Genomic DNA, 15,957 nt, shown 5'->3' on the forward strand with positions numbered 1-15,957 from the left:
CGCGTTTACCTATTTTTTATAGGGTTGACGTAAGTGCCGGACGTAGCATTAGCATTTCAGAATATTGGTTAAGAAAATGAAGAAAAGAAATCAGTATGGTTGGGTTTCTGATTTTTACTTTACGATTATATCATAGTCGATTTATCCCCACCATTTATTGTATGATGTCTTTTTCGATATAATAAAACACTCACTGACTGGATATTCGTAGCATAGTAACTTTATTGTCCCCTCGAATACAACTATTGCACTCTGCTACGCCTCATAGCCACATTTGCATCTCGGAGACAATACACTTACTATTGCACTCATACCTAGTCAATAAGTCTACACTGTAACATACATATGCAGACTGAAAATAATTTTTATGGGATACGTTATATATAATATAAATGTATTCAGCTTTTACAAAACCTAGAGGATGAGTTAGATGTTAACGTTTACTACTTCGTCGTTTTTAATCATATTTCACTTTATTTGGCCTTTTTTATCTTATTGATTCCACCGTCACTGGTGAGTCTTAAATTTTGTAGACTAAACTCGCGTATGGCGCAAAAACAAAGTTTACATACTGGTACAAAATGTATGTATGACGAGTTCATTTAGATACTTATAACCGTTTCTTAGCTCCAAGCTACTTGTATTTGATCATGTACTTAAATTCGTTGTGTATAAAGAGTAGCAGTGTAAACAAAAAATATCAACAACCTCCCACACTCGAGGCTTGGGCAACGTTCATTGTGACACCAAGGATTCAGCATTCCTACCAAAACAATATTTTGAACTGAAGCCCTTAATAGCGTGCGGTTCGTTGTGAGCCAAGGCTTCGTGTTGAAGCCTATACTTTGACCTATAAAGGTTTACTTTTAAATTGTAACTCGGTTGCAAAGTTGTCTCATTGGCACTTATACAACATCTTCCTATATGTACAGTATATGATCGTCATGCAATCGAATAAAAATTAAAACAAAACATAAAAAAAATTACATGCGTTTGAAGCGCTTTTCTTGAACAGATTTGTGCCAAAAATGAAGGCAATTCCAAGATGGCCGACACATACAGTTGTCAAGTATCTGACCCCGTTCAACCTTTGTAATCAAATTAATAAAATGATATGAACTCACCTAATACTTTGGGGTGTTTCCCTTTGCCCTTATAACTACATTGTAGCCTCAAAAGTCTTGAAATTAAATTATAAAGTTTTATTATGAATTCTAAGGATATATTTGTCCATATGTTCCGAATTGCCGTCTCCATTTGAGCCTTTGTAATGATGTTATGTGCCTGTTTTTGCAGTTCAATTTTAATTTTACGCCGCATATTTGCAATAATATGAAGGTCTGGACTTTGTGCTGGCCATTCCATACCATGAAGTTGATTTTGTTTCATGTAATCTTTCACAATTTTGGCTCTATGAACCGGGTATTGTCATCTTGGTAAATGTAATTTTCAGCGAGGAAATGACGAGCAATAACAGGCCAAACAAAATTGTCAACACTCTCAATATTCTTTAAAGCATTTATATTACCAGTCACAACAGTAATAGTGTAACGGTTTATTTCTTCCTGTTGGATATTTTATCCTGAGGATAATGTATCCCGGTAATTTTTTTCCAGGCATGGTATTTCACAGATTGATTTTTTCCTGAGGAGTGAAAATCTATCTGTGCTATGCGGATATTATGTACCGGTATATATTTGCCGTACTATATTTCACAAAATAGTGTGAAATAGAGTCCCATTATCTTCTATGTAAGTTACTCACAATCAATATATACCTGACTATAATTATAAAATGTTTCACAAAGGTAGAACAAATTTGCATAATTTATCAAAGGGAGGTAATTAGGAGGAATTTATATATTTTAAGATATTAATATAATATATTTCTGAATCTATTTCGTAGTGAAAATCCTTGAATCTTATTTTTTATTTATTCATTTATATAAAAAGATGACTTACAATTTGATCTCAGAGAAAACCATGCAAAATGGTCCAGAAGCAAGGTTGTCCAAATTTTATATAATTTGGACAGTAAGTTGTTGCATGGATAAGCTTTCAAATGACAAATAATTTTTTCCCCAAAATTTTAAATGGCTGTCTCACGGTGTCCATCTTGGAAATCCAGGTTTTCTTAAAATGGCCTCAAAATAACAGCAAAATGTAGGCAAATAAAAACAATTTATTTTTTTACACTGAATTAACTCATACAAACACTATATATTATTTGATACACAAACATAGTACAATTTTTTTTTACCTTATTTCAAACCTTAATTAAATTGTCATCAAAGGGAGGCAACTTTTTAAAAATGGCAATTTGCCAAAAAAATGAAAACAACCCAAATTTCCAATTTTTAAAGGTATGTAGCGCCTAAAATAACACTTTATTTTTCAAATCACTTTTATGAATTGATAAAACTACTACTCCATACTGCTTTCATAAAATATTGTGCTGGGGATTTGAGAATGAAAAAAATTTTGCCACTTCAAAATTTGCTGATTTGGGAAAAAAGGATGTTTTTAAAAAAATGGTGGGCTCAATATCTGATCCACTGAATATGACTTATCTTAAATGGTTCTATGATAAAGAAACATTTATGTATGTTATTTAGTTCATTTTCCTTTTAAAATGATTTATTCGGAAATAAGCACCCACCAAAAAAAGGGGGGGGGGGTCGAATAGTTATACACATGAATTTTCTGTATGCAACACCTTTTTTTTTTTAAGAATAATTAAATTTTTCTTGTTGTTAGAAATGAGTATTAATCATTTTGTACAGTTTAATATCAGATTTATCATAAACCATTCATTTGCCATTGTAATAAATAGTTATAAATATGTTCCAAAAATGGATAACGAAAAGACCATAGTGACACTTGAGTGAAAACTGAGATTTTGTTGAAACTTTTCAAAAGATAATCAAAATATACAGTCTCTTAAAAAAAAAAATCTGGCACTGACTTTAAATAAAGTTATAATTTCAGTTATACATTGTACCATTATTGTCCCAGTCAGAAAAATATTTGTATCCAATTTATACTGTGTTAAAGTTTCTATGTACTTGTTCAAACTGAACTCCTAATGAAATGTTAAACTAAAAACCACCTTAATTATGATAATATTTTCATCAGGGTGCATATTTAAATAAAATGCAAATGCAAAGTATAAAATAATGAACTTGAAAAATCAACATGATTTATTCTTGCATCCATGTAAATTCATATTGACAATATACCCTTGGTTTTTGAGATCAAAGGTGAAAAAAACTGGTTGTATTTCTTTTTCATGAATAACTGTGTTTAATAAAAAAATGTATCCTTCATAATTCTGTAATTAACATATTATAATCAACAAATGATCTAAAAAAAAGGAATATATTTTCTAACTTTTAGTGACATTTGATTTGTAAAAATGCATATAAAGACAAAGTCCTGTTTTGTTTTCAACATCTTAGTATAAATAAGTCTTCTATCAAAGACTTTTGGCATACATGTGCATTGTATAACACTCATATTCACAAAAAATATTCAGGAGATAATAATTTTTATAGATCATAAAACATATCTTTTTCTGTCACAAATTCAAACAACTTATAGACAAAATGATAAAAGGAGATGTGGGATACATTTCCACAAGACAGCATACCAACAACACAAAATAAGCATTTTTTTTAAAACTTCCATTTTTATGGGATCATCAAAACTTCATCTACAGTAATAAAAGCAGAACTTTCTAGATATTTATAGCAGAAAAAACCTCATTTACAATACCAACAGCATTTTCATTATAATCATTCATTTCTAACATAGATATAACTTCTGAGAGTTTTTCATCATCATCTACATTAACCTCCTGAAGTTCTGTTCGTGGTTTCTTTACTGCCAAAGACGACTTAGATTTTGAAATTATGTTTGCAATAAATCCTTTAATTTGCGGTGGGTTTAGCCATTCTTGTTTTGTAAAAAGCTTGTTGCCATTTTCATCTGTTGCCTTCCTTAGCTCTTCTGACAAAGCAATAAAATCAGGACGTGAGCCAGTTTTTTCACATGATGCACAAATTTCTTGCAAGTAAGTTTTCACTTTATCTGAAAACCGTACATTTGCTCTCTTTGATTTCAAGCCCCAACCTCTTCTTGAATTTTCTCTCAAATTCACTGAAATTTCAACTTCATGACTTGCTTCCTGTATGACATTTTCATGGTACTTTTGCAAATCAATACATGAGGAAGAGTATATCTGAACTGCTGTATCCATAGAAGATATGGTATTTTTCCTGTAATTATGATTTCCTAAGAGTAAATGACGGTCAAGGTTATTTGATGAAGCAAACACTTTATCACATGAAAAGTCAGGGCAAGAGAAATATGCACTGGATGCAGAACTATTCATGATGTTTTCTGACATAGGTTGATCCTCCTCTAAGGAAGGCTGCTGATCATGGGTATCTTCAATCCTGCTATCTGGAAATTTGTTAAGTTTGCCACAGATAGGTTGATCTTGTGCGAAAGGTTCCAAAACCTGAAATGATAGAAAAATATTATCATGTGAATAATTTTAGTATGATAAATTTATTGTACAGAATTGGTAATTAATCTCAATATTTTATTGAGCTTTAAATTTATTTAAAGATAAAAGATACACGTCTTTTAATTACAGTTAGATTAACATTAGAAATCAAGATTTTGAATTAAGCTACATTAAAATTTAAAAAAAATAATAAGAAGAAAATTCTCAAATCTATCAGCATGATCAGAAAAGTATTGTTTTTGTCCAATTGTGGTCACTTATTCAAAATTTCATTAACAGTAAGGATAATAAATAAATCTGCTTCCTCCTCATTTGGTACAATTTCATTGCAGATTACAGTCACAGATTCAATTTATTGTCTGAAAACCAGAAAATATTTTCAACAAGAGTGCACACACTGAAATGTCTCGCCTTCTTTAAAAATCATTCATATAATGTTGATAGTCCTAAATATAAAACTTTATTACAACTGTCACATAAACTCAACATTAACCAAGAAAACTAAACATTGATCAATGACCCATAAAAATTAGGCCAAGGTCAGATGAACCATGCCAGGCAGTCATGTACAGCTAACAATTCTTCCATACAACAAATATAGTTGACCTTTTGCTTGTAAATTAAGAAAAACAGACCAAAACACAAATACTTAACACAAAGCAATGAACTGTGAAATTGAGGTCAAGGTCAAATAAAACCTGGGCAACTGACATATAGATCATAAAATATTTCCATACACCAAATATAGTTGACCTATTGCATATAGTATTAGAAAACTAGACCATAACTCAAAAACTTACATTTGACCACTGAACCATGAAAATGAGGTCAAGGTCAGATGACAACTGCTAGCTAGACATGTACACCTTACAATCATTTCATACACCTAATATAGTAGACCTATTGCATATAGTATGAGTAAAACAGACCAAAACACAAAAATTAAACAATAACCACTGGACCATGAAAATGAGGTCAAGGTCAGATGACACCTGCCGGTTGGACATTATATGCATGTTCACCTTACAGTCCTTCCATACACCAAATATACTAGACCTATTGCTTTTAGTATCTGAGATATGGACTTGATCACCAAAACTTAACCTTGTTCACTGATTCATGAAATGAGGTCGAGGTCAAGTGAAAATTGTCTGACGGGCATGAGGACCTTGCAAGGTATGCACATACTAAATATAGTAATCATATTACTTATAATAAGACAGAATTTAACATTACAAAAAATCTTAACTTTTTTTCCAAGTAGTCACTGAACCATGAAAATGAGGACAAGGACATTGGACATGTCACTGACGGAAAATTTGTAACATGAGGCATCTTTATACAAAGTATGAAGCATCCAGGTCTCCAACCTTCTAAAATATAAAGCTTAAAAAAGCCGCTTTTAAGAAGTTAGCTAACACCGCCGCCGCCGGACCACTATCCCTATGTCTAGCTTTCTGCAACAAAAGTTGCAGGCTCATCAAAAATAGTTCATCAGCTCTGATTTTCAAACACTATTAAAACTTTGTTGACAAATTAAAGTTTTGGTATAAAAACATGTCCTGTTTGAAAATGCCACTTGAAAGAAAATGATGATAGATCAACTGTTTTATTTTCATTTTTTTAATTACTATTACTGTCTCATTGGCATATATACATGTACCACACATCTAATCTTTTGTAGTCCTATATATAATTTTTTGATAATTTTAATTTGTGTGTTTAAATCCTACATGTATCTTACCTCCAGTTTATATACTCTCTCTATTGAAATAGTTTCACTACACTGGGTACTGGTCTTTATAACATGTCCCTCACCAACTTTATAAGCTTTTCTTGCTATGATACCATCATTTTCAAAATTAAAGTTGTTGTAAGTGCTTATCCCTGGCATTCTGATCTTTGTTTTAGGTTCATCATCTGCATTTACTGTAACAATACAGGATTGTGTCCCTTTTACTCCACCATAACTGTCAAGTGCTAATTTCATACTCCTTGGGTTTAAAACATCATGACCTTCATTTGCATATTTAAAAATGTGCATGCGACAAGATCCAGTTTTACTGTCACACAAATCCTTGCCTGATTGGGCCTCACTGAAGTTATATTCTGCCACTTTGATGGGAAACTGACCATTGTTCTGTTGAATGAAGGCAAGAAGATTAGTACAATGGTAACAAGCTGCGTTATCACTTTTCAAGAACACCTCTTTTAGTGTTGGTCTGGTAGATTTTATGTTTGTTAACAGGTGCAGTATGATATTTGCCACAGAAAACCAACCCTGTGACCCATTCTCAAGGATATGAACATAACACTGAAGATCGAATTCTTCATTTTCAGACTTTGTGACTAGACAAGATATATGCCAGCTGATACCTTTCTTACCAAAAAAATCAGATTGTGTTTCACGGAATTGATAAGGCAGGAATTTCATAGCCCAGTCTAAAATAACAAGACCTTGTTCAGCATGAAGATTTTTCAAGACACTTGTTCTAGCTTGATCTTGATGTATTGTTCTAAGAATGTGCTTTTTCCATTCAACAAGGCTCTTCTCTGAATTGTCTAATTCATATGTCAATTCTTCAACAATTTGGTCTGAAATGTTTGTACTTATATCATTAAGTTTTATTCTTATCTGAGGCACACAGCTCTCAACTAATGAGCACTTCTGGCATGAAGTTTCATGTGAATGTTCACAAGCAGTAGCAAATTTTGCATCACCAGGGTCACTGAGAGCAAACACTGTACAATGATCTTCACAGCCATCCAGTTTGTGTAAGTGAGTTTTGTATTCAAATTTCATAAATGTGTTTACCATATGTAAAATGTTAGTCAGTTTCTTTGATTCAGGATATGTGACTCCAAAGGTCTCTAATTTGGTAAGCAGTTTCAGTAAGGTATCAATTGCCCCCATTCCTAAGGCAGTAATATTATCCAGGCCTTGTAATGATTTCTGTTTGGAAGCATGACATACATTTAAAATTCTATACAAAGAAGCCCTGCTGAAAGTATCAAATCCACTGTCTTTGCAATAACTCAGGTAAGTATCAATGAGTCTTGCATCTATGACATTTCTTATAACTTTAGGAACCTTTATCTTTTCTTTAGATGACATTTTTAGTATTGTTTCTCCAAATCCAACAATGTTAGAGTAAATGGGATTGAGAATAAATTCAACAAAGTGACTCACTTTTGGCTTTGATAATTTCATCCGGTAAATTTTAGGTTGATTTAGAATAGTTCCAGGTCCACTAACAAGTGCATGTTTTCTAGCATTATCTATCTTGTTGATGGTAAGTCCTGGAATCAAGGTTTGCAGCTCTGTCTTTGTGTGATTGTTTACAATTATGGAAAGAATTTGGGTTTGGGTTCTACTATCAGAAGTGTTTTGAAATGCTTCCATCACGCTAGCTGTCATGTTATCTAATTTGATTTCTTGTGTAGAATTTATTTGTATGTTCTCCAATAAAATGTCTTCCTGGCAGGGTGCCATGATACTCAGAACAAGTTCGATACATTCCCGGGCTTTTTTTGTATAATAAGATCTTGCACTCTTACTTGTTTCTTCCCACTTTTTTGTTAATTGGCTAGTGATTGGCTCAAACGATTCAGAAAGTATTTTCATTGCTGCATTTAACTTTTCTCTTGGTGTTTTCTGCAACTCGTACCAATCCTGGCTACTGTTTTGAGTATTACCTATAATTAAAATTTTTAAAATACATGCATGATCTTTTTTTTTACATTGTCATTAAATTCAGGGCCTTTTATAGCTGACTTTGCCGAATGGGCATTGCTCATTGTTGAAGATCGTACAGTGACCGATAGTAAATAATTTCTGTGTCATTTGGGTCTCTTGTGGAGAGTTGTCTCATTGGCAATCATGCCACAACTTCTGTGACTTTACACTTATTTTTCTTTATATATGTATAGGATTATTATGATATTCATATTTGTAAAGTCACTACCAGGCTTGTTTTTACATTGAAATATGATTGATTAATTGATTCAGCAATTTTTACGTTTATAAAGGGGTATAACTCAAGAACAGTAAAAGTGATGCCAACCAATTTCAAACTTGATCTGTATCATGTTATAAGCATTGTGTATCAGTTTCATAACATTTGGTCGATGTAAACTAAAGTTAAAGAATGGAAACGAAAATTTCAGCAATTGTTTTGTTTATAAAGTTGCATAACTCATAACTCAAATGTTTAGTGGCGATTGATACGCATATTACTCTGTTATGTACTAGACTAACAATCTGAGTATGATTTTTAACATTCTAATGCAAAAGGTAACAGTCCACAAGACGACATGTCACATTACCTACACATAATATTCTAACTCCAAGCCGACCAGTCTTCACTTTTACTTCTTGATGTTGTGTGCTTAGTGAAATTGTTGATTTAATTAATGGTGTACAGATGTGTAATTAGCTATTTCATACCACATCTTCTTATTTTATATACCAATTTTAATCTTATATATATGTGTAATTGTTGAGTACTGTACCTGCAATACTAGAAAACTTGTCACTTTGACTTTCCTCTGTATCCATACTGCATATGTTTTGGTAATTTATTTCTTGGCCTGAAATAATAAACAATATCATATCACCAACCTTATTAAGGTTCAAATCATTAAGCATGTTAAGGCTGGTTTTTTTCGTTAAATTTTTACAATACTTGATCAAATGACAACACATTTTCCCAACTGTCAGGCAAATTTTGCCATTAGAAAAAAAAATATTTCAAATTGTCTAGGAACCTTTTTGAAAATATATTTTTATCTAAATTGTTGTTCATTACTAAAATTTTCATAATAGATTCTCATTGATATTAATTAACATCTGTGAGCATTAAAATATCAATGTTATTGTAAAAGCCAAAAGACAATTATGGCATAGCCTTAATGACAATCACTCATTTTTAAAGAAATATACTATTTATCCTGGTTATCATGTAATTTAGATTTTTGGTATTGGACCATATTATGTAAAAATCCAATTAATTTTTTTAGGTTCTTAGACCACATTCATTCTAGTTCAGTAACCTATTCTTTGTTAACTATTTAATCACAATACATATACATGTATTGCTGTTCACAATACATATACATGTATTGCTGTATCAAGCTTGAATGTTGTGTCCTTACTTGCCAAACTTTGTAGGGTTTTACCTCTGCAGTCGTATAAAGCTGCACCCTGCAGAGCATCTGGTATGAATTAGAATGAATTAACTGTCCCTAGTGTTATTTATTGTTATATGTTAATTACCATTTGAAGTCTGCGAAAATGAATCTTCAGGCAATGAATAGGTCTTGCTGCATGCTGAAAATCTCATGAACTGATCTAAAAAAGATAAAGAACAAAATATTAAGGATTTTCATTCACTGTACTTATTCAGTTAGGTCTATATCATGTATATCTCAGAAGCTTTTTAACAATTACAATATAATTGGCGAACGTTATACATATATAATTCAAACTGTTCTGTATTAAGGTACTTTTTAATCATGATTTCATTCAGAAAGTGCAGTTTTGAGAGTTTTGTCATAAATTTACTATCAAATCTGTCTGTTTAACAAAATCAGGATAGGTGTTTTGAGACATAATAAAAAGGTTGGGTAGGAAACACAATTTATATAAGACAAAGTGATGACTGGATTAGCCTGATTAGTAAGTTTAAAAATGAGAATTTTCTAAATACTAAAGTGTTGAAGGACCAGTGTGTAAAAGAATTTTTTTTCAAATCATGAAAGAAAAATTAGCAAACTTATCTTCAAAGATATTTGGGAAAAACTCTTGTTAGTGACAACTTATATAATTAGCAGAAATAATTTAATGATTATTGATACTGAACAAAAAATAATTTAAAAGATGAAATAGTTGGTGATTCATTCTTCAAGATACATGTACATATAAATCATTTCTCAATATTATCAATTACATTTATTTCATTATTTTGTTTATCAATGAAACTAGGAACTTTACAAAATGTTGCCTTTTTATTCACAAACCACCAAAAGGGATATTAGTATTATAATTACAATAAGACAGCAACCTTACATGCCTTATGAAACAAACAGAAGACATGCAGTTTTCATGGTTTTATTTTTTCTACATGACTTAAATCTCTGTTGAATTACATTACATTTGTCCTTTCCTGGACCTTTTACATCTTTAAAATAGATACTATGTGGTATGGGTTTTTCCCATTGTTGAAGGCCATACATTGACCTATAGTTGTTAATTGTAACCATAACATCATTTGGTATTTGGGGGGAGTGGTCTGATTGGCAATCATTCCACATCCTCCCATGTTTAAATTCAACATTAGCTGTATACATATTCCGACCTACAGTATAGGTTGGAATATAAATTTAACATTTTGTTAAAAAAAATCAATAAAATATATTACCTATATCTCTCTGTATGATTTTTTTGCCTTCTTCAGATCTTGGCAAATGCTTCCGCCTGCATGCATTACAAATTCCTGAAAAAGGTTACAAAATATTTTTGTTGTTTTATATGAATATGATAAATATAAAAAAAAATGTACAATATTTGTTTAAACAGGTTATTGTAATTTGTCAATTTCTACATTAATTAAAATTAATCTAAACACCTCTTCATTCAATGCTAATTTATCCATCCCACACCCTAATGCATGGAGGAGGACCAAGATACTTAAGTCAGTAGTCTATTCCTTAATGTTATCATACATAGTAACATATACATGTATATTGAAAATACAAAAATAATTGAAAATAAAAAAATATGGATTATACAAGTATTATTTTTTTAATTTTAGTTTCTTGTGTATAATTTGGAGTTTAGTATGACTTCCATTTATAATTCTGACATCTTACTCAAAGTTCTCTTGAAATGAATTATAATGTGTGTATTAAATTATTTGTTATGCGTTTACATTGGCCAGAGGTATAGGGGAGTTGACGAGATCTCATAAACATGTTTAACCACGCTGCATTTTAGTGCCTGTCCCAAGTCAGGAGCCTCTGATAAACATAGATCAAAATATGTATTCTTCTTCAAATATCAAAATAACACTTTTAACTGTTTTATATCACATTTACAAGTAAATAAAAGTAAATAATTTACAGCTAATTTCCTACAGCATATATAGAGCAAGACTTTAGATAGCTTGCTTGCTTTGTTTTTATAATATAATCATTAGGATAACACCCAATTAAATTCAAATATTATATATACAGGTTAAACTATGCCTATATCATTGTACATATATTGTTTAAAGATGTCAATCTTATTTACAAATCTTGTTCAGAGAATTTTACAAACAAAGCAAGCAAGCCAACCAAAGTTTTGCTTTACATGCATTAGGAAACTAGCTGTAATAACAGATGCATATACATGTATACACATCTGTAATGTAATTTTATTATTTAATGGTGAATCCATTATTTTTATGGTTGTGCACCAGGCTCTTATTCTGACCAATGATAATACATGTATACTAAATATACATTGTACATGTTTATTGCTGTAATTATCAGCTGTCAGTCTGTAACTGATTTTTATAAATCCCTTAACCAGGGCTGTGTCATTTGTAAAATTATAATATTATTGTTTGTTGTGTTCTGTCCAGTTCAAAAATATACAACTACATTGTACAATGTATCTAAGTCACAACTACAAAATATATGGGTAAATCCCACTTCTAAATAATAATTATGATAGATACAGAGCTAGCCTACATGTATAAAATTTGCAAGGTTGGTTGACAGTATACTGTTCCCAAATCACATTCATGACATTAAAGGTTAAATAAAAAAACACTTTTACATTTCAAATCTATTATGTTATACATGTTATATGCCTCATAGGCTTAGTTATCATGGTTATTCTTTTTTTCTGATTGCACCTTTGATTATAAACATTTGTATTTACATGTAGGAATTTAGCATTTTTAGCCTGATTCACTGTCTGTGATTGAGCTGTCGATTCACTTGTTACAAAAATGTACACTCCTCATATAACATGCATAAATAAAACAGCAAAAGAAGAAAGACAATCATTCTGGGAGAAAGTCTTCACACATGACATTCTATAATTTTTGTGTTTAGTCTATGTATACAACTTTTGCATGCTATTTATATATAATAGAGACATACATGTACATGTATCATATATGTACATAGTCCAAATAATTATGACGTCTGGCAAGGCTATTTTAATTTTTTTCTGGGACGCCTTCCTACGACGAAGGCGTACTAGAAAAAAAATATAATAGCCTTACCAGACGTCATAATTAGTTGGACTAATATGTACACTGAGTTATCACCTGATCATTGAGTGATTTTCATATAATTCACATGAAAATATTTATCCTTACCTGCACCAATAGGAATATAGACTCCACTTTCCATCCATATTTCTTTTGCAACTTGTACCTGGATACCTCTTTCAACTTTAGCATGGCTATTTGTTGGATGGAATGTTGACTGGCATCTTCTTTGTTGTCTTCTCCAATAAATCCCCAGATTGTCCCTATGCTTGGGACAAATATACTTCTCTAGAGTAGAGGAATCCAGTGAAAAATTCCCATATCTATACAATATAAGAAGGCCCTCTGGTATCTGTAAATCTGTATCACAGGATAACCCACGAAGATGCTGTGATACTGGCTTCTCACATTTCAAAATGTGTATGACCTCCTCAGATGAAGCATAATATTGGGAGCTACCACAGGGAGAATTATTTTTGAAGGAACATTGTTGTGACATATTAGTATAATACCATTATCTATGTTTTACTGTGTAGATAGTCTCTCTATATGAATAATTGTATATACTTTCATCATCTGTGATAAATTTGGCTTTCTCAACTAATCTGCTTTACGTTACTTCTTTTTTGAAGAAGTCATATTAGGGGAGATAACTCTAAAATAACTTTCTTTAAAAGATCCCCCATGTAGTTGGGATATCTTTAAGGTTCGATCTCGAGGAAAGTATTTAAACAAAGAATAAACCCTTTTAAACAATCCTTTGTCATTAATTAACATTTCTAATGAAAAGATTTGATAAATTGGATGAAAAATGTGTTTTTGACCACAAACCGTAAAATTTTAATGGCAATTTTTTTCTTAATTTTTTTTTTTCTGATTTAAATAAAGAAAAAATCCTAGTGAAATGTTTATGGGATTATATTTTGAAACATTTTGAAACATATGGCTAAAAAAAAATCAGCTAATATCATAGATTGTGTTAAAAACATCCTTTAAATTTCATGTATTTCGCATCAATTCCCTTGAAACTTAAACTGTACAAAATACAGCCTATAATCAAATCACCAGCAAAAGCTATTAAACATAGATAATTTATCATATAATGACCCCTTCTAGCCAAAAATATTAATATTTAAAGCGTTATTTTGACAGAAACGAGTCTCAGAAAACACCTCTGGTATGCACTTCTCTAAACTGACACAACTTCCAAATATTGGCAAAGTTCCAATTTTCACACAACAGACAAAAAAATTAGTTTTTATTAATCTGTAACATACATTTTGTGATTCTATCATAGAATATATCATTATATAATGTCAAAATAATATTTTTTCTAAGTTCAAAAATTGTGCGATTTCGATGAAATTTCAAAGATTTTCGGATTTCCCATTTGCTAAAAATAGAAACACGTGTTACTAAAAATAGCACAGACAGATATAATTTGAAACACTTTCAAAGTGATGCTGAGTCATTTGACATTCCAACAAACAACACAAAAAAACAAATCTCAATAGTTGCTTCTGGACAATTTTTCAAATTTTGCATGGTTTTCTCTGAGATCAGCTCTTAATAAGACAGATAACATTTCACAGGTAAATACTATCCAGCTATTAAACATGCTTTTGTTCAAGTATATTGTTATGCTATGATTTATCTGATTTCCATATAATCACTTAAACAACTACATCTCTGTCCCCAGACAAAACTATTTATATAGTTAAAAATATCATCATAATCAAATTCCTATAACTGTTAACAGTAGAAATGCAACTATATTTCTACCTTACTTTTAAATTTATATTTGTATTGAGATCTGAAAACAACTCACTTTTACATGTATTTCACTAACCTTATTTAATGATGTTATTATTTTCACAATTACGATCTTTGAAATTACTTCTGGTTTTCTTCCCTATGTTCCATGATAATTTTCTTTTAAAAAGGATGATATTGACTTGAATATTTCAGGAAATCTTTTCAATGATAATTTGCGAAATTATTTCCCATTATAATACATTTTTTTAAAAAACTATTTCGCTTTAATTCAAATACACTATTATTATTTCATAGTATTTTTAAAGGATAAGTTTTTTCTAATAACTATTCAATAAGATAACTATCCGGATAGAATTTCACGGCAAAGGAAAAAATATCCCAGGGAAATATTTTCCTCCGGATAAAAAAATAACAACAACTACTGTGACATTTTTTCCTCCGGATCAAATTTCACCTGGATATAAATTTGCTTTACAATAGTACCAACACCTTCAAAGGTAATGCAGCCCCCGGTAATTAAACTCATACGTGACTCACGGCCAGGATTTAAGCAAGGAGGACATGTAGAAGTCCTCTCTCTCCATACTAAAACATGATTATCCATTCCAATGTCCACCTTACATTTATCATATATGACCCTTCGCAAATAATCTTCAACAGTTTTGTACTTTTTTTTACATTTACAGCACGGATTCTGATGAATTCTTTTACAATACGTTTTTTTAACCCTTCTTCATATAATTTTCGCTGAACATTCTTAGACACTAGCTGTTCCCTAGATTCACTAAAAACAGCAGTTATTTCATGCAGTGAACATTTTCTGTCCGACTTGACAGTGGTGCAAAGTTTGCGAGTATCACGCGGTGTTAGCAGAATTTCTAAACTCATCCGACCTTTGAAATGGTTTAAAACTTGTTGGAAGTGGATGTCTTCTTTGTCGTGCGATGTCATGTCCTTTCATACCAGCCTTATGTAATGCTGCAATGGCATTTTTCTCAGACAATTATAGTTCCTTGCGTATTCGGGGTTTGGGCCTGTCTCAAAAAAATACGAAATGTAAACAAAGCAGACGATTCCAAACTTCCGTTGACGTATGAGGTCAATGACCTCCCTCAAAACTTTCATATTGTGCAAAAAGAGAGATAACTCCTACTTATTTACAGAGAAAACGGCTTTAGAAGTTGTCACTTCCAACCCGCATTTGACATGACGTCGGTAAATTATCTTCACTTTTGGCACGGTAGTGTATCTTAATCAGGGACGCTCGAAAGTTGAATATTAGAAGGCGAACTATTTATAAAGAAATACAAATGTAGTTGATTAAAATTGATGAGCGTTTAAAAGAGGGACGAAAGATACCAAAGGGACAGTCAAACTCATAAATCTA

At 31.2% G+C, this 15,957-nt stretch overlaps 2 protein-coding genes across 2 annotated transcripts; both read right to left on the bottom strand.

Annotated features, from left to right (window-relative positions):
- Positions 1-3,642: 3,642 nt before the first annotated feature.
- Positions 3,643-9,115, bottom strand: LOC134697008 (uncharacterized). Its single transcript, XM_063559015.1, has 3 exons — positions 9,043-9,115; positions 6,275-8,226; positions 3,643-4,521 (listed from the first exon to the last, which is right to left on the bottom strand). The coding sequence occupies exons 1-3, from the start codon at positions 9,086-9,088 to the stop codon at positions 3,736-3,738; spliced, it is 2,784 nt and encodes a 927-aa protein (XP_063415085.1). The 5' UTR covers positions 9,089-9,115; the 3' UTR covers positions 3,643-3,735.
- A 682-nt stretch (positions 9,116-9,797) lies between these two features.
- On the bottom strand, positions 9,798-13,413 carry LOC134696955 (uncharacterized). The gene is made up of 3 exons (XM_063558924.1): positions 12,903-13,413; positions 10,950-11,024; positions 9,798-9,880 (listed from the first exon to the last, which is right to left on the bottom strand). The coding sequence occupies exons 1-3, from the start codon at positions 13,291-13,293 to the stop codon at positions 9,798-9,800; spliced, it is 549 nt and encodes a 182-aa protein (XP_063414994.1). The 5' UTR covers positions 13,294-13,413.
- Positions 13,414-15,957: the final 2,544 nt, after the last annotated feature.

This window comes from Mytilus trossulus, chromosome 14, assembly GCF_036588685.1.
Source record: "Mytilus trossulus isolate FHL-02 chromosome 14, PNRI_Mtr1.1.1.hap1, whole genome shotgun sequence".
Taxonomy (NCBI): Eukaryota; Metazoa; Mollusca; class Bivalvia; order Mytilida; family Mytilidae; genus Mytilus; species Mytilus trossulus.

Coding starts and splice junctions, on each gene's coding strand:
- LOC134697008 (XM_063559015.1), bottom strand. CDS start 9,088: ATGGATACAGAGGAAAGTCAAAGTGACAAGTTTTCTAGTATTGCAG. Junction 8,227..9,042: donor CAAGTTTTCTAGTATTGCAG/GTACAGTACTCA, acceptor TTTTAATTATAG/GTAATACTCAAAACAGTAGC. Junction 4,522..6,274: donor AGAGAGTATATAAACTGGAG/GTAAGATACATG, acceptor CTATCATTTCAG/GTTTTGGAACCTTTCGCACA.
- LOC134696955 (XM_063558924.1), bottom strand. CDS start 13,293: ATGTCACAACAATGTTCCTTCAAAAATAATTCTCCCTGTGGTAGCTCC. Junction 11,025..12,902: donor CTATATTCCTATTGGTGCAG/GTAAGGATAAAT, acceptor AACCTTTTTCAG/GAATTTGTAATGCATGCAGG. Junction 9,881..10,949: donor AATCATACAGAGAGATATAG/GTAATATATTTT, acceptor TATCTTTTTTAG/ATCAGTTCATGAGATTTTCA.